Source organism: Echinops telfairi, unplaced genomic scaffold (assembly GCF_000313985.2).
Source record: "Echinops telfairi isolate 266 unplaced genomic scaffold, ASM31398v2 ScPeMD7_70;HRSCAF=299, whole genome shotgun sequence".
NCBI lineage: Eukaryota > Metazoa > Chordata > Mammalia > Afrosoricida > Tenrecidae > Echinops > Echinops telfairi.
This window is the reverse complement of record NW_022103968.1, coordinates 44,522,019-44,541,081: the sequence shown is the minus strand read 5'-3', so window position 1 is coordinate 44,541,081 and position 19,063 is coordinate 44,522,019. Positions and strand designations below refer to the sequence as shown.

Here is a 19,063-nt window from a genome sequence, read left to right as displayed (position 1 = left end):
GAGTTGGTGGCGACCCCGAGTGAGCACACGAGTTCAACTTGATGCAAAAGCAGGAGGATTTATTCAAGCGCGCTCGGGCTCCCAGCAGACAGCACAACTGTGACAGCCTACTGGAGCCCCGACTTAGGGCAGGGTACAAGCTTTTAAAGGCAAAAACCACACGCAGGTGGCCAGTAAATTTCTGTTGAAGCTACTTTTTCACTGAACTGAAAGCAGAATGGAACATTTTGAGGTTGACTGGGGTTGGGTTCCTGGAACTTGCAGTCTGTGGGCAAACAATTTAGCTGGGGCTGGGTTCCTGTGGTTGGCTGGGGGAGCTGTGCTTGCAGGGGGAGCTGAGCTAGGTCTTGCAGCAGTTCATCAATAACCTCAGGATGGGCTCTTAGAGTTAGTTTGAGAGCTTCTTTAGTAAGGGCGGCAGCTGCTGCCAGGCTCGGAGGCACAGCTGCCAGCCTTTGACTGTCATATCGAACTGTTTGGACAGATAAGCTACAGGGGATACAGTGAAATTTAACTGCTATACCTTGTTTTCTTGTCCATGTAAAGTAAAAAAAGGTTTCCTAGGGTTTGGTAAATGTAAAGGCGGAGACTGTGGGAGAGTTTATTGGAGTTTGTTAGAAGGTTGCTTTGCTTAATTGGGGAGAGTCAGAGAGCTAGCAGGGTGGCTGGTTTGAACTTATGACCTTGTCTGCTTTATTGCTTCCCCGTGTTCCCAAGGAACTATCAGCTTGATATCTTTTACATTTTTTCACTGAATATGAAAATTGTATTAACTAAGTGTCAGCAAAGAGTTAAAGGTTTGCTGGGAATCATTTTGGTTGCAATGCATGAAGGCTGCTGTGACCACCTGTGGGAGTTTAATGGTTTGGTTATAAGGGAGAAATTGAGGAGCTAATGTAAAGTATTTGTTTACCCGAGAAGTCTGTGGTTGGAGGTTCTTTATGACTTCCTGTTTATTTAGGGTTAAACTCTGAGAGGTGGGGGTGGGACACAGGCTTAAACAGATAGCAGCTGAACGAGATCAGAGTGTCTTGGAGGGAGAGAGAAGTTAAGGGAGTTGGGCTGTGTCTGCTTTAGAACTGTTTTAGGAGAGGCTGCAGGTAAAGGCAATGAACGCTGAGAAGCTGGGTTAAGGGGGGATAGCTACAAAAGGTGGGGTGACTAAAAGCTTGGAGGGATGAACATCAATTCCCATAACGGAGACCCGGGAAGGGGAAGTTGGGTCCGAGAAGGAGGGGAGGACTGAAAAGACAGTTGTACCGAGTCCACCAAAAGGAAACCAGCTTAGCTGCCGCCCTGACCACTACCCTGGGCATGGCGTGGGGGTTGGGGGTTGGTCCCTGAGGTTGCTGCGTGAGGGGCTTCTTCGTTGGTCATTGTCGGTGGCCAGGTCAAACAGTGTTAATAGTGGTTTAAGGTTTGGAGGGACTGTCCCTCCGCAGCTAGGCGCCGAGGGGCAGTCCGTTCTGCAGTGGCCTTGCGGACCACACGATGGGCAAGGGTCAGTGGATGGCCAGGGATGTGGGGAATGCTTAGCCCAGTGCCCTTCCTGGCCACATGTGAAGCAGGGCCCCCGAAAGGCAGTTAGAGTTACTGTTAAGGTTGCTATTTCCTGAAGTCGTCTGACCCCTCCCTCCAGCCGGCCTCAGGACTTGGGCTTGCCAGCTTGCCACTTGATGGGCTCAGGATTTGTGAGCTGCTGAGTAGCTAGCATAGCAGCCTCCGTTGGAGAGGTAGTGTCTAGCCCAGTATACTGGGTTAAGGCTTCAGGTAGGCGAGTGACGAAAGCTGCCGGTTTCTCACTTGGTTGCTGGGTAATTTCCTGCACCTTGTCAGTTTACTGCTTTGTGAGAAACGGTTTGTAAGCTGGCCAGCAAGTGCTGTATCCTGCGGTCTCAGCAGACCCTGCGTTTGCATCCAGCTTGGGTATCTATTTGATAGGTCCAACCTGGATTTTCCCTAGGAACTGCCTGAGGACCCATGGGCATGGTGGCATCTGTGAGATGGATCTGATCTGCATGTTGCTGAGCGGCTGTAAAACCCGCTTCTGCTCATCAGGGGTGAGGGTGGAAGTGAGGACGACATAAAGGCCATGCCAGGTCAAGTCATAAGCCTGGGTGAGATATTGGAACTCCTTAATGTATGCAGTGGGGTCGTTAGAAAATGTGCCCAAGCGCTTTTCTATCTGCGAGAGATTTGTGAGGGGAAATGGCGCATGGATCCTGATGGGGCCCTCAGCTCCAGCCTCCTCACTGAGGGGACAAACGTGATGTGACCTACAGTGAGAGGAAATGGGAAAGTAGAAGGGCCGGGGGAGGCTGAGGCTGAGGAGGTTGAGGAGGAAGGGAAGATTGAGGAGTCTGACTAGGTTCCAGGCCCGAAGTGGGTGGAAGGGATTAAGGTGGAGGATGGGTTGGTGGGAAAGACAATGCTTCCAAGGAATCAGAAGGGGTGAGATTGGGTTGAGTGGCGGTGGAAGGTAATGGGAGTTTAGCAAGAGCCGGGGTGGATGATTGAGCAAGTAAGCCCTGGCTGGGTGACAGGTAACACATAAGGACAGGAGCAGAGGAAAAGTAAATCCTGAATGTACCCTACCTTCGCATCCAGCTTGGGCATCTTTTGATAGGTCCTCAGACCATTTTTGTGTCTGGCGACAAAAATTGTTGAGGTCACAGAGAATGTTGGAATCAAAAGCCCTGGCCAGCACGACTCATTGTCCAATTGGGATTGTGGCCGCACTTGGTTACAGAAAAAGAACGCATGCTTAGGGCAAATGTCCGGAGACAGGCCCAGTTGGGTGAGATTGGTCAGGAGGCATCCCAAGGGACTGTCCCTGGCAGGCTTAGACAGTGAGCTTTTCCATGGCGCCTTAAACTGCAAGGGGTATGGTCAGAGAAGGACGTCTCCTGGTCCCCGTCTGCACCCGTCAGTCAGGAGGTGGCCCAGTAAGCCTGAGAGGCGTCCCAGTCAGAGCTAGGGGCCCAGTAGGAGAGTCCTGGACTCCCCAGAACAGGAAGATCCCCTAGCGTGGGCCTGCAGTTTTAACCGGCAGACAGGGACCTTGGGTCAGTGACAGTGAACGAAACTGCAGGAAGCTGGAGAGGGCGAGGGGCCTGGCTTTGTCGCCAGCTGAATGAAGGGTGGTCGGAGGCCTTCATTTAGGAGGGAGCAGATTTTAGATAAGGTCTGAGAGCAGGCACCCCAGAACTGATGGTGAGGAGAAGGAGGTAGATTTTAGAGTAAATCTGAGAGCAGGCACTGCAGAACTTCCAGCACAAAACACACAAACAGGTAGAAAAAGCTCAGATATAGTCTGCACTCTGGTCCAGTCAGAAGGTGCAGTGACTGCTAGGTACTCACTTGTAGATGTGGTGGATGGGAGCTGAGGGGTCCTGGTTCAAGGGAAGGGAGGGAGGATGGAGGAGGGAGGGGTGCAGCACTCGCCCAAGGTGGGCAGGGCTGTGTCAAGACACCTCTTACTCCTCCTGGGTTTTGGCACCAAGATGAGAGGTTGGAGACGGAGATGCAGAACAGAGATAGAATTTAGCCAGGAATGTGAAGTTAAGAAAGATTTTTTTGAGGCAGGGAAAGAACTTCCAGGAGGAAAGGGAGACCAGAGAAAGGGATGGGGGCATTTTGAGCTCCCAGGTGGGTTCTGCAACCCAACGAGTTAGGTCAGGGAAGTTGTGAAGGAGGGCCTTCTGGTGCTGCAGTTGCAGGGTCTGAGTCAGGATGTGGTCTGTGAGTAAATCATCCTGGAACACTGAGGGAAGGGGCTATTTAGACCCAGCCCAGAGAGATAAGCTCCTTGGAATGCTGGGGCAGGGACTGCACAATCCAGCTCTGGCCTTGAGAGGTTGGGGAGGGGGGGAGGGACAGCACAGTCCAGTAGCTCTCTTTCAGGGGAAGCAGCTGCATGGTCTGGACCTGGCCCAAACATTACCCTTGCTCTAAATTGATGTCTCTCCTTGTCATTTACAAGTAAACTCTGACTCCTTAGGCAGCAATCATGCTTCTGTTCAGTTATTTGCTGGCTGTTCTCTCTACCTTTTATCTCCTACCCTTTCATGCTACTGCTCTTTCTTTGCTGTTCATAGTTCAATGCTAACTGATCTAGCTTTCAACCATTAACCTGGAATCGCACTGTACCTGCTTTAGCGCTAACCCAGCAAACAGGACTTCTCTGCAAGAAACCCCTTGAAGCAGTGCCCCAGGGGCTCTGTTCTTCTTGATAGCAGGGATATGCATAACCTGCTGTCCAGACACTCCAATGGATCATGACATTGCCACTGCTCATCTGCTTAGATGGTCACCAGATTCCTGCCTATCTTATCATGCTGCTACAAGTCTGCCATGGTTCTCATCACCATGGCTTCTCCTGTTTTCCAGTGTTTCTGATTCAGTATTGGAGATCTTTACCAGTATACAGTGGTTTACTGGTCCAGGAGGTTCTTAATACAGGTGTGCATGTTTCAAAGACATAGCCACCCCCAGTGTCTTGGTAATTAAAAGACCTAAGACTTCTCTAGAAAATTTGAGTTTCAGGATAGGGCTTTCCTAGAAGGAGAACCTCCTGACCAATGGTTCCAGCAGATTTTAGCTCAATCAATCACTCAGCAGATTGCAGTTCAACCAGCCCTCTTAAACAGATTTCAGTATTCCCAATGTGGCAGATTGTGGCCTGAACAATACTTCCAGTTGGGGTGTAAACACAGGGACAGAAAATCAACATGAGAGAGCCCATTGTGCCCACTATGCCAAGAAGTATATTAAAATGAGATAAATAATATGTTATAAAATTATATAAGTAATATTTTAATATCCTTTTTTCAAAGTGAATAAATACCATTCTCCTACTCTATCTGATTTGTAAGTTAAGTTTATAAAGTCAATTTTTTGTTTTTAATGAAAAAAATCCCCTTTGAGTAGTGTTAAATGCAACATGTATTATTAAATGTGTGATGATTTGGCCAGATTCCACCATCCAATGATGAGATTTATTCTTTGTGGTATGTTTAGTGCAGTTTAAATGACAAGATAAATAATAGGACACATATTTCTTTAGTTGATTGATATTTTTGTTTTTAGATTAAGCCCTACTACATGATAAAACACATTTTCCATTATGGAAATTATTATAATGGGAATAAAAGGAAAGTGGACCCAGAGCATGGGTTTTAGGTAACAGGTTTGATTGGAGTTAAGACCTGCCCGGGTGTTTAGAATGGAATGAGAATAAAGGGGGCAGGGTGGGGGAGATGGGAAGACAGAGTGAAGAGAGAAGAGCCGAAAGTAAGAAAGAGAGCAAAAGAGAAGAGACAGGGGACCGATGTGCGGACACAGGAGAAGCTGAGGCAAGAGAGAGCGTGAACAAAGGAATCCCGCATTAATAAACTTTGGGACAGAAATAAATTATTATGTCTAAAAAGAGCCCATGCTTTCTTCTGATTGGCTGTGGCACCAGCAGAACAGTGAAGGGGTGTGGGGAGGGGAAGTTCTGTGAGACATCTTGAGAAGGCCAGGTGTCACCTTAAGCTAGGGGTGAGAGATGCTGGCGGTGGTTCTCAACCGTAGTGTTACTGCTGGACCCTTTAGAAATAAGTAACACATCTAACTACTGCTTACTTTTAATCATTCAAAAGTATAGCATCATTTTGAAATAACAACTACATGGCTAGTTTTAGATTTATATACATATTTTCAATACATGGCATATATACATATTTGTATATACAGATGAGTTAAGTTAAAAAAACAACTGAAAAATTTTAAATCTTTTACTAAACAAAATGGTCACACTGTGTAGCTATTATGTATTGACATAATTTGTGTAGGTCTGTATACTTCTGAAGGCAGTGTTTCTATCACTGTAACTCTTCACCAATGAAATCTGGGCTCTGATTCCAGCATGTCAGAATGACACTTTTGGTAACTGCAAGGGACTTGTATTGAGTTCCATTACATTAGTATAGCCCTTGCTAAACCCAAGAAATGATTTGGTGTTTTGTCGTGCACAGATGCACCTTTCCTGGCCTGATTTTCACCATTGTTGTTTTCCATTTTTTTGAAACGTCTTCATAATCTGCCTTCATGATCATTCTCTGATGTTTGGTAGATTCTAGCAGGATTTTCCCCTTGGAATTCCAAAAGAACAGCCACTATAAGTGTTCCAGCATATCCCTCAGAAATTGCCTTGATTGGATTGTTTTAAGACAATCTAATAAGACTAAACTAAGCGTATTACTGAGAGAACTTGTCAGCAGTCATCCACTGATTATGCCTTTTGTTTGGAATAAATCCATATGTGTATAACCGGGAACCTAGTAGCATTTTTTTACTAGCCCTTGTATGTGTACGTGTGCACATGTATATACACATCGATGCAGTCAATATATGAGTGAAGTATCTGTGAACATAGTTGTTTTATTGAAATTAGTAGAACACAATATTTCACTGAATATAACTGCAAGTTAAATGAATTTCATTGCGAGGTAAGAAAAAGAAGCAGCAAGTTAACATTATTATACCAGAGACATAATTATTGAAATCCTCTGTCAATTTGGGGGATGTCATTAATAGAATTGTCATTTAGGAATTTCTATCTGATTTAAATCATTCCCATTGTTTCATTAAAAACAGTAAAAGAGTTATTTAGTACATTGTTTTTTCTAATGAACTACAACCTCACAATGTATTTGAGATTTCATTATTTTCTAAATTTTACCCTAATTAATGTTTAATTTTTCTTCTTTAGGCAATACAGCAAAAGTGTACATTGAGATTCAGGATGAAAATGATCATCCCCCCGTGTTTTCAAGAAAGTTCTACATTGGAGGAGTATCAGAAGATGCAAGAATGTTTGCGTCTGTGCTTAGAGTTAAGGTATGAAAACATCTATTGTTACCTTAAATAAAACCACAGGGGTCAGATGTTGCAAATAAATCATAAGCATGTCATTTGCATCAAGTGCATACTTACACATATTGTTTTTTAAAAAGTCCCAAACTTGAAAATGTATATACCTTAATTATCCAATTTTAATACAGATTAATTAAATTATTTGAGTAGTGAGCACATTTTTATCCTTTATTTTTACCATAAATGCCACCAATTTTCTAGGATGCTTTACACTGGATAGAACATTAACATATGTGTAAGTTTTTTTCCTAACAAATTTTTATGCTTCCATTAAAAAAAATAATTTTAGGAAAAGTTAAAATAATCTCAGAATCTTAGAGGGAGTTCGGAGGCATTTATATGCTATGCAGTTCATACTCTCAATTAAAGTATTATTGTTATTAAGGTATTTCAACTACCAGCTTCTAATGAAACTATAACATACACATAGTAAACAAAAGTTAATGAATCAACCAGGTGTTGATCGACTGTAGTTTTAGAAGCAAGTGTTTTCCTATTACTAGAAACATTATGATTAGATCTCTTTGTACATAGTTTTGTCACTTTATATTCCAACAATGAAAACAATATAAAAATCAAACAAGCAAATATTGTGCATTGCTTTGGCAGCATAGTTCTCCCATAGTTCCAAGTACTGGATTCTGATTTGGATTACCAGTTACAACGAAAAACTAACCACATGTTTAAGTATATACAAATATACTCTGACTTTCAAGTAACATTTCTTTATAACTGATTTTGATCTCAATATTTTCATCCCATTAAGGACTAGTTGGTTTAGTTAATTCATCTATGTTGCAAAGATATCTAGGGTGCACATAATATTACTAAGCATAGTTCTAAAAATTGGTCAAAGGATAATAGAAAATATAATCAGACATACACCCAAACTAATAACACATTAGTAAAAACAATAACAATTTTAATACAATGTTACATTGTGATGGAGTCCCTGGGTGGTACAAATGGTTAACCCACTGGGCTACTAAGCTAAAAGATGGCGATTGGAATCCCATTGGAACTGACTCGATGACACTTAACAACAACAACGACAACAACAGCAGGCTTCAGTAGAATGATCTGGAGATCTACTTCCAAAAGGTTATGAGCGATGCAGCCAGTTCTGTCCTGAACCAGATGGGGTCATGAATTGGAATCCATTCAACAGCAACTGGTCATGAAGTGATAAATTCTTTGAGAAAAGGCCATAAAGTTGGAAAGAGAATAATGAGAGTTATGCTATATTAAATAAGAAGAACAACTTATCCCTCTCTGATGGAATAATATGTGAATAAGGACCAAACAAAGAGAAAGTGCAATACATGTAGATGACTGAGGAAAGAATATTCTGGGCATGCAATCGTAAAGTTCCTGAAGCTAGATGCTACTTGCAAGCTTGTGTGACTGCAAAAGTCTGGTAGGAGCTCAGATTGGAAATGTAGCCAAGGGATAGAGTTAACAGATTTATTCTAGGTACAGTAGAAAGAATGCTTCTTAATTGTTTTGACCAGAAGAATGTGTGTGTTAGGGCGGACTAGAGAAACAAATCCAGAGACACTCATGTGTATAAGAAAGAGCGTTATGCAAAGAGTAATTGTGTAGTAAGAAAACATGCCAGCCCAGTCCAGATCAAGTCCATAAGTTTGATATTAGCCCATATGTCCGATACCAGTCTGTAACGTCCTCCTCAGACATATGCAAAACTCTGCAATGACACAGAATGCAGGAATATCACAGGCGGATGGGTGGATAGTCTTGTGAATCCAGTGGTGGTGGAAGCATCTCAGCGCTGGAAGGGGTTTTCACGTGGCTCTTCCAGCTCCAGAGCTCTGGTTCCATCAGCCTAGCTCCATGTGTCTTGTCAGCAGGAATGTCTGGCAGGGAGAGAGGCAGAGAGAGTATATCTGCCCTCCAGTGAGCTATTTACCTCCTTCAAGCCTCCAAATGAGATCATCAAGCTGCAACCTGATTGACAGGCCTCCACCCCTTCACAAGTTGACAGGAGATTATGTAACTGCCACAAGAGTAACAATACCTTTTCTAAAAGGCTTATTCTGGCTTTGTCATTTAACTTTTGTCATTTAACCTTTGTCATTTAACTCAGAGACTAGGAAAGCATGTCTGAGAATAATATTCTAGAAGCAGCAATTTGGAATAAAGCTGCCTAAGGTCTACTCCTAGGTTCTGTGCGGGATAAAGTATAGTAACAACTGTTTGAGACAGCTGCCGAAAGCAGTATCACTTTGGAGTGGAGAATGATAGCAATGAAACCCAAAAGGCAGTATTTTGAGGAAAGGTTAGCTATTGAAAAGCTGCTACTGAACTCCAGAGAATCACTGATGAAGTTGGGAATAAAGGCAATTTAGTCTTATTAACAGGTGTAAAATAAAGTAACATGCGGAGAATTGTCTAAATGATGAGATAATGGTAGCGTTGGACTTCTTGTGGTGTGGCAAATAGGGATGCAGTTGATCTGAAAGACTTCTAGACACAGAACACTGGTTGTGGTGATAGATAGCTCCCTTCTATGTCAGGTTTCTTAGATTGTTTATGGTGGTGAGTCGGGCCCTTGGAGAGGCTGGCGGAGCAGGACACGGTAAAATTACGACTGAAAGCTCTATAAAACACTTTACTCCAGGATAGATAGACATTTCACTTAAAGATCATAAGAAAACCCATAAAGAATGAATACTTTAAAATTGATGCTTACTTTCTCAAGGTAACGTTCCTAAGAGTAAGTCAAAAAGTATGTCTACAAAATCACAAAATCTTTTATTAAACAAAAATATTCAAATGTGATTCTATTTGTGTATGTGTGTCCTATTTGGCTTCAAAGACTTATGGAAAGATCAGCTCTTTGGGCTTACTGACCTTTGCGCAATGCTTTCGGCATTCAACTAGTGGGAAGGTTGCCGAGGATCAGACATTTCCTTCAACTCAAGCCAGGTGAGAGCTAAGTGTCAGCCAGCAGCTATCACTGGTAATTCTAAAGTCGTCTTCCACGCGTTTCTAGACTTCAGCCAGTTTGTCATTGGTTGAGGTTGACAGTCCTTATTTTCTTGCCTCACCTTTGAGATCTTTGTTAAGATATTGGAACCTTCTAAAAACTATTTAATGTAGAGCAGTATTCTCTGTAGCTTGTTGCAAAGCTTCAATTATATGAAGAGCTGCTCAGTTGAGTTTTGCTAAATATTTGATATCAGGCCTTACCTCAAACTCATCTCTCCCCATATCAGAGACACACACACACACACACACACACACACACAACATTATAAAACATAACTGAAAACACACAAATGGCAGAAGACAAATTAGATATCTGGGACTTCCTAAAATATTAGACACTATGTGCATCAAAAAATTTCACCAATAGAATAAAAGAGAACATACAAATATTGGGAAGGACATATCAAACAAGGAGCTCATCTCTAAAAGTATAAATAATTTCAATACCTCACCACCAAAAAGATAGATAATCCAATATGAAAATGGCAAAGGACAAGAACAGATAGTCACCGAAAGCACATATATGAAGACATACTTGCAATCAGGACCAGTAGAGAGATGTAAATCCAATCAATAATGAGATATTATCTCATCCTAGGATGAATAGCAAAGTGAAAAAAAGCGTACTGGCAAGGTTGTGGCGAGACAAAACCCTCCTAGGGCTGTAAACTGGTTTGACCACTGTGTGGAATAGTAGGGCACTTCCTTAAAAAGTTGGAAATAAAAATACCATATAAGCTAACAATCCCAGTACTTGGTATATATGCTAGATAAATAAGAGCCATGACACAAATAGATATATATGCACATGTTTATTTTAGCACTTCTCATAATAGCAAAGAGATAGGACCAACCTAAATCCCTCTCAGTGGACAATTGGATGAACAAACTGTGGTAGACACTTTGAAATAAGGAAGCTAAAGTGAAGTGAGTCAATCACAAAGGGACAAATATTGCATAAGATCACTATTATCAAATGTCAAGAAGAGATTTTCAAACTAAAAGAAACATTTATTTTTTTAATGTTTATCAGGGATATGGGGAAAAGGAGGGGTAGTAAATCACTAACTAGCTTGGTGGAGGGGATTGAAAAATAAGTAAATACATAAATAAAATTACTTTGGTTAGCGATAGAAAATACAAAGAACACAATGGAAGCAAACACAAAGCATACATTGCAAATTTATAAATAATGTATTTTTTGTAAAATTGTGTCTCAATTTACTTTTCTCAATAAGTAATATCCAGCAAAAATAAAAATCTCGTATCCACCTTATTTGGTCCAAAATCAAAATAATTATTTCTAAACTCATCTGAGCCCTCAATACTGTTAAGAAAATAATATATTAACTTATGCCTAATTCTTCCTTTACTCTGGACATTTCTATTTTCTCTTCCTGAACCACTCTCCATCCTTCACCCTGTTCGGTACCCTGGAAGGCTGAACTTCATGGGCTTCTTTTGACTTCTGGTTGGGTTCAGCTATAAGAGACTCTGGCAAGAACCTTAAGCCAGGTTGGGAATATATTGGCTTGACTCCCTTTTCCTGAAACGAAATTACCCTGAAGGGCACAATTTCTACAACCATGATTTTTTACTTATAATTGTTCCTCTTCTTACACTTTGGGGCCTGTGGGTGGCAAAACTATTGCTAGCTCCTGGACACTCTCCTATCTATTTTCTTTTCTCTTAACACTAACCTTATTTGTCTAAATAGTGCCTTCATTCAACTTTGTCCACCATTAAAACACATCAGAAGTACCATCTAAGATCATCGATCTGTTCATTAATAGCTTCAATTCATTACCATGCTCTGAAAAAGTGAGGGTATGAGCGTAAGATATGAACTATAAGAAGTATGAGAGGCTGGAGTGTATACTCTGTGCTCTACATGGTCAAGGACTCCAGAGGTCCCTAAAATTAGGGGGACTGACTCAAAGGTCTGGAGAACTGGCCTTGATAAATGCTGAAATCCTTTGGAAAGAAACCAAACTCATCCAAAGTGGGCCAGAAATGCCAAGGATTGTTGCCTTCCAATATTTCAGGCATCAATGACCTCTACTCATACTTACTCTATATCTTAAATGTTCTAGTACAATACATAGACAGGAGAAGTTTCACAGAGAAGGCTAACAGAGTAGCTCTTGAAAACGAAGAATTCAAAATAAAACAAACAAAAAAGCAGAAAGATACAGAGGTATGGAAGAACATTCTATGTGGATGGAGAACCAATGGATGAGTATTGAAAAAGCATAGAATGTGAAGGAGCTGTAGAGGGAAAGGATGTCAAGACTGAGATTAAATTAAAAAGTGCCTTGAGAGCCAGTCTAAACTCCAAAATGTATTATTGTAGCAGAATAGAGATCCACTGAGAGACTTTGAAAATAAAATAGTTATGATGAGGTTAGTAATTTCTCCATAAGATTATAATCCTTTGAGGTCAGGATTTATCTTCTACAATTATTTATCACTCAGGGACTTTTACATATAGTTCAATTTTTGATATCCATATTGTTGTTTTCCCAAAAGTCTCACAGGAAATAAAGTAGTTTTTATAAAAGTTTTCCTTAAAATGTACACCAATGACTGATTATGCCTATGAAAGCAATGATGTAATATTATCACTTCAAATGAGTAAGACAATTTAGTTATTGCTCAAACTCCACCAGCAGTTACCAACCAACATTAGACCAGGTTGAAATCTGCATTGATCAAATCCAATGAAAACATAACAACCAACACATTTCAATTAAAATATATAAAAAGCAAGGGAGGAACAGCTCAGAAAAGGAGAGTGAGAATGGTAATACCACACAAAACAGTGTGATATCACTCAACTGTACACATGCAAACTATTGAATCAGTGTATGTTTTTCTGTACATAATCTCAATAGCAAAATAAATTAAAATTGGGGGTGAAAATCAAACGCTCTTCTGTTTAAGACACTTGAGTGAGACTAAGGCTAGTGCATCCTTGAGAGAACTGATCTTTAGCCATCCAGTCACTACAGAGATGTGTTTAAACAGTTGGTTTGGAAAGTTCATGCATGTATGAACAGAAATCTTAGTAGCAATGCGTTTCTACTTTCCTTCACACAGTGGTGAAGCGCTCAGCTGGTAACTGAAAGGTCCACCGTTCAAATTCACTAGGGGAAAAGTTGTGAAGGTTTGCTTATGTAAAAATTGTAACCTTAGAAATCCTATGGGGTAGTTCTATCTTACAGGGGCTTAATGATTAGGAATGGTTTATTAAAGAGCAAGTGTAATCTAGTCTTAGAAACATATTTCAAATGAACTCATTTTGCGATGGAACGCATAGCTTTTCCATTGCAACAAGTAGTGTAATTTAATGCAAAGAGAGGGAAAGATTAAGTATCACCAATATTGATGAAATAAATCTGAATCACAAAGGCATTTTCCAGAAGCTAATACAGTAAGAACAAATAGTTGCCTTTACAATGTGCAGATGTGAAAAACATTAGAAAAATTGAATTATAAGTTTGACTTCATATGTACTATAATTCAAAATTCCTTTTCAACAGTGGCTCTTTGATTTATTAAACATACCGGATTTCATAATTTATAGTATAAAATAATATTTCTTAAAAAACCAATAAGATGGGAAACATTCTCAATCCCAATTGGCAATCACTTATTGCATTTCAAGATACACATGAAATAGTAATGAAACATTTTGAATAGAGGGATGCTCTTGACAGAAAAAAATTACAGCAACAGAAAATGGAAATTGATTCTCAATAACAAGATATATTGAAATTTATGGGGAGAGTTAAGCCACGTAGACAATATAATTTGCTTCTTGACAGACTTTTGGGGACCCTGAGGAATCCTCCTCCTCAACCCTACACCTGCTCCACTGGGTCTGATAAATCGAAACTTCAGAGGATTGTCTTGTTCAAATCCATAATTATAAAAAGTAACAAACCCTTTTCTAATGCCCACTCTATGTGAAGCACTCTCTTCTCGGTGATCAATTCATTTTCCTCAGAATCCTTTGAAGCAGCGTCTGTGATTGTTCTTGATCTATAGCTAGAAATACGGAGTGCCAAGAAGAATAACTAACGTAGCCTAGTTGCACAGCTAACTAGCAGTGAAGCCAGCATTCACAAGCAGGTATTCTGACGGTGCAGCCACGCTCTGTCTTCTCTCAGGTGCCAGAGCACCAGGCTAGGAGCCATATCAGTTAGTTGTCATTCTGGATCTTCTCTTACCCATCTGTGGCACAATATACTTCATCATTATGGACTTGTGCTGTTTGTTTAGAACTCTCTACTTCCTGTGGAGTCCATGCAAAGTCCAGGAGATCCAGTGTGTTAGAGTAAAAGTGTCCTCCATGGGGTTTACAATAGCTGATTTTTCAGAAGTAGACTGACAGCTATTTCTTCTAAGTTGCCTCCGAGTGGACTTGAACCCATAGCCTTTCAATGAGCAGTCAAACTCTTTGTTTGTCCCACCAAAGTGGGTGTTCTTTAATGTCCTTAACTATTTCTGATTCTTTTTTATATTAATTTAATGTGTATAAAACACTAAGTAGGTATTTGTGGTCAATGTCATTTGATACTAGTGGATTATTTTATTTATGACAGTTTTTTAAAAAGTTGTTATATACTGTAGATGTGTGAATGAATACTAGGCTGAAATAAAGTTTCCATAAAATACTAAATTGGAAAAAAAATAAAAATAAAGACCGGTACTTGAAAAAAAAAACTAAATTGGTGGTTATTCATTTGTCTGCTCACCACAAGGTGAGCAGTTCAAACCCACCAGCCACTCTTGGGGGAAAAAAAACGAGGCTTTCTATTCCAGTAGTTACCCTCTGGGAAACCCACAGGGGCAGTTCTACCCTGTCCTGTAGGGTCACTGTGAGTTGAAATTGACTCCATGGCAGCGAAGCTTTTGTTTTGTTTGCTTGTTTGTTTACCATTTATGAAAAAACTTAAGCTTTATCTAAATGTTTCTCATTATGATCATATTGGGAGATTTTACTAGCTACTGCTTTTTAAAAATATACGATTATTATTGGAATGGCATTTCACCTTAAAAGGTTGTAGCTTTTACAAGGTGAATAGACTTAGATGGTAAGCCTTCGTTGTCCTTTTGACTATAACCTTACAACTCAACTGCGACATGTATAGTTTAGCACGTGAATATATTTATATTTATGCCTGTTAGCAAATATACATTTGCCTATTTTCCCCATTGAAAGTCAAATTTCATTTAAGCAGGCATTGTGATTTATTCATTTTGCTTCACTACAACAAAACACAATACTTGTCACACACATTCTTCCCAGAGGGAGGGCAACTTAATAAATGTGTGGTATGTCTGCGCTAAATACTACAATTTTGCCATTATATGTAATTATTCCTTTGTACAGATAGCCATACATTTCAGCCTTTATCAACAGCCTCCATTTACTGCATGGATATATTAACAATGTCCAAGTTAGTAAAATATACATCAAACTTGTTTGAGTCTTATTACCATTGTGAGTTTAATATGACCCAAGTTTTTCTTGCAAAGACTAGGAGTTTAGGTTGGATAAAATCTTTCAGAATGTGATGTATTTGTCATAGTTTTCCTTTTATTTAGTCCCAACTGAGAAATCACATATCTAGAACATTCTTTGTCCCAAGTAACTAGCATGATTTTGTGCTGGCCATAGTCTCTGTTGAAATTAACTATATGTCCTTAAGAAATTGTTTTTTCTTTCGGAACTTCTAAATCAAATATTAAATCCAAATTTATCAAGTTTTGAAGATAAGTGTGGTTTATGAATGGTATACAGATTTTCTGTTATTTTATTGTTACTCTCTTTCAGTGAATTATTTTATATCATTTATTTTTTGCAATTATATTAGGTAGATGTTAAAAAGTGATAGTGGTTCTCAACCTTCCTAATGCTGTGCCCTTCAATAAAGTGCTTCATGTTGTGGTGACCCCCAAACCATAAAATTATTTTCATTGCTATTTCATAACTGTAATTTTGCTACTGTTATGAATCGGGTGACCCCTGTGAAAGGTTCTTTCAACCCCCAAAGGGGTCATGACCCACAGGTTGAGAACCACTGTTCAGCTTCAACCTTACAGAACAAACATTGCCCATGATCTCGGTTGAGGATTTTCCCTTCATCTTTGCTAACCTGGAATTTTTTGAAAAATGATGCTCTCTTCCAGTAATTAGTCTTTCAGGTGGCATGTCCAAAGTAAGCAAGCTATGAAAGTCTCACCACCATCCCTTCTGGAAGCTTCTTAGTTGTATATCTTCTAAGACTGATGTGTTCGCTCTTTTGGGCAGCTCGTGGAAAATTCAAAACTCTCCAGGGACACCACATTTGTATGCATCACGCTTTTTGTCCTCCCTCTTGGTTGCCCAGCTTTCACATGATTGGCTTGGGTAGGCACACCTGAGCCTTCTTAAAGTGACATCTGTGCTTTTAAAAAATGCAAAGACACATTTTGTAGCAGATGTTCCCAGTGTAATGCTTCTTTTGATTTCTCCACTGCTGCTTCCATGGATATTGATTGTTGATCCAAATTGACCCAGGGACATGATTGGAAATTTCAATTATCAAGAAATTTCTACTTATCAAGCTGTTTATCTATTTTATAGTAATCTATATGATAAAATTCTAACTCTTTAGCTCTACAAGTCAAGAGCAATGAAAAATACAACTTTCTGTTAATGGCACTCATAATTAACAGTTTGAATAAGTAAATCATCATAGTTGTATGTCTACTAGTATACATAGACATGACTAAGTTTACATATTAGCCAAAAATGGAATTTCATACTAGGAGGCCTGGTTTTGTAGTAGGTTGTGAGTTAGGCTACTAAATGAAAAGTTGGTAGTTTAAACCCACCAGTTACTCAATTTATACTTGTTGGTTTCAATAAATTAAATAAAAAATGGCCTTTGTTTTTATTGCTTAAACTGAAAATGGAATTACGTCCTCCAGGTGATAAATGCCTGAAGAGTGAAGAAAACTTAGTTCCTTAAAAGTTGATAAAATAGCTCTCATAATTGGAAATTACCATAAACGTAGAGAGTTTGACAATTTTTTATGTCTCAAGTCATTGGAAGTGATAAATTAAAAGAACGTGATGTATTCAGGGCATAGCAAAATAATTTTCCCTTTCCTCAACCCATTAGTGGTTCATATATTTCAAAATCTGATTGCACTCTTGTGGGATTAGGAATTTACTTAATGTCTATATGTCTATCAGATGATTAAATGTGTAACAATCCAGGGCAGAGGGGTTGAATATTATCTTTTGAGTTAAGCTTACATTTTCTTGTATATAAATGTAATAGAACAGTAATAACTGTGCACCCATCCATGTTGTATTTCAAGGTCCATAGACTCCTTCGTACAATTGGATTCTGTCATAAATAATAATTCCCTTTGAAACAATCACCACAATTTCAAAGATAATTCAAGAAAAATATAATAATTTTTGCTGCAAATATCTTGTAATTTTAAAATCTCCATTCACATTTGTATTGTACTGACCTGACTCAGGAGGCCTCTCACAGTAGTCTAAGCCAAATGATAAAAAGTAGCTTTTTAAAAGTTTCTAATCATACTTCTCTACATGTATTTTACCTTTGAACTGTCTATAAATATTCTCCATGAGAATAACAAAGTATTCGATAAAATTCTTAGTAAAATGTAATTATAATTCATAAGGATTCAATGACAATCTCTAGCAGTTCTAGTTAATTTACATTGGTAAAACCAGCAGATTTATAGAAAAATAAGAGAGATTAAAAAGTTCATGGAAAAATTATATGATCTTTTAATTCAATTTCCATGAACTTTTTCAAGCCATCATATGTGTAAAGAGATAATATAATTTTTGTTGACTAGTTTATAAGTAACAGAGCTTATTGACATAATAGGTTATAAGCACTGGGCTACAAATGACAAAGTATAAAGAAAGTGGATCACACAGTTGTAGAAGCAGGTAAGTGTAGTCCAGTTTAAGTCTATAGGACAAATATTAAGCTGGAGTCTTCTGACTTATGTAGTTGAGTAGATCGATGATTGAGAAAGCAGGTAGCCAGAGTAGGAAGATCACAGGGAGTTCAAAGAATCTAAGATTGGCAGGTTACTGATGGCTCCTAGGATCAGCAGGCCATATGGCAGGATTCTTGTTCAAATCCAGAGAACCAGAGGGTGATGAACCAGATACAAGATCCAGTCCCATCAGAAGTATGCTGTCTTTCCTCCCGCATCAACTCATATAGCTGAAGGCTACACCCCTAATGAAATTTCCTCCCAATTGCAGTGGGACTGTGACCTCATTAAAGGCATAATATTCTACCTGAATCTTCCCACAGTTGCTTGGCTGCTCACAGCAGGTTCCATCATAGAGTGGATCATCTTATGTTAGATCACATCATAGGGAAGGCCTCAACTATCAAACTACTGAGCTGCCTGGCCCATTCAAATCGGCACCAATCATGCTCTTGCATGTCCATATGTAGCAATCCCTTGAGCAATACTTGCAAAGCTGGTCTGGTGTATTTCATAGGTGGTATTGTGTTGGTTTGGATTCATTATGACCCTGTGTACAATATAACACTGCCAGTTTTGCACCATCCTCCAAATTATTAATATATTAGAAACTATTGTTACAGCTAGTGTATTGATCCATCTTCTTGGCAGTCTTCCTTTTTTCACTGAATCTCATTATTCCCATGCCTAGTGTGCTTTTCCAGGAACTAGTCTTCCTGATAAGAAATCCAAAACATGTGATATTAAGTTTGGGCATCCTAGCTTCTAAGCATTCTGGCTGTATTTCCTCCAAAAGAGGTTGTTTTTTTTGTTTGTTTTTTAAAAGTCATTTTATTGGGGGCTTATACAACTCATCACAATCCATACATACATCAATTGTATAAAGCACATTTGTACATTTGTTACCGTCCTTATTCTTTTTTAAAAAATTATTTTATTGGGGGCTCGTACAATTCTTATCACAGTCCATACATCCATCCATTGAGTCAAGCACATATGTACACCTGTTGCCTTCATCAATCTCAAAACATTTGCCCTCTACTTTAGCTCTCAATATAGTTTGCTCATTTTCCCCCTCCCTCCCCTCTCCCCC

The 19,063-nt window shown here is 39.4% G+C and overlaps 1 protein-coding gene across 1 annotated transcript in view; it reads left to right on the top strand.

The window, feature by feature from the left end:
- PCDH15 (protocadherin related 15) overlaps positions 1–19,063 on the top strand; it is a 952,716-nt gene that overhangs the window by 827,176 nt on the left and 106,477 nt on the right. Inside the window, exon 26 of the mRNA XM_045291300.1 lies at positions 6,755–6,882. Coding sequence (XP_045147235.1) covers positions 6,755–6,882 — 128 coding nt within the window. The remainder of the gene's footprint in view (positions 1–6,754; positions 6,883–19,063) is intronic.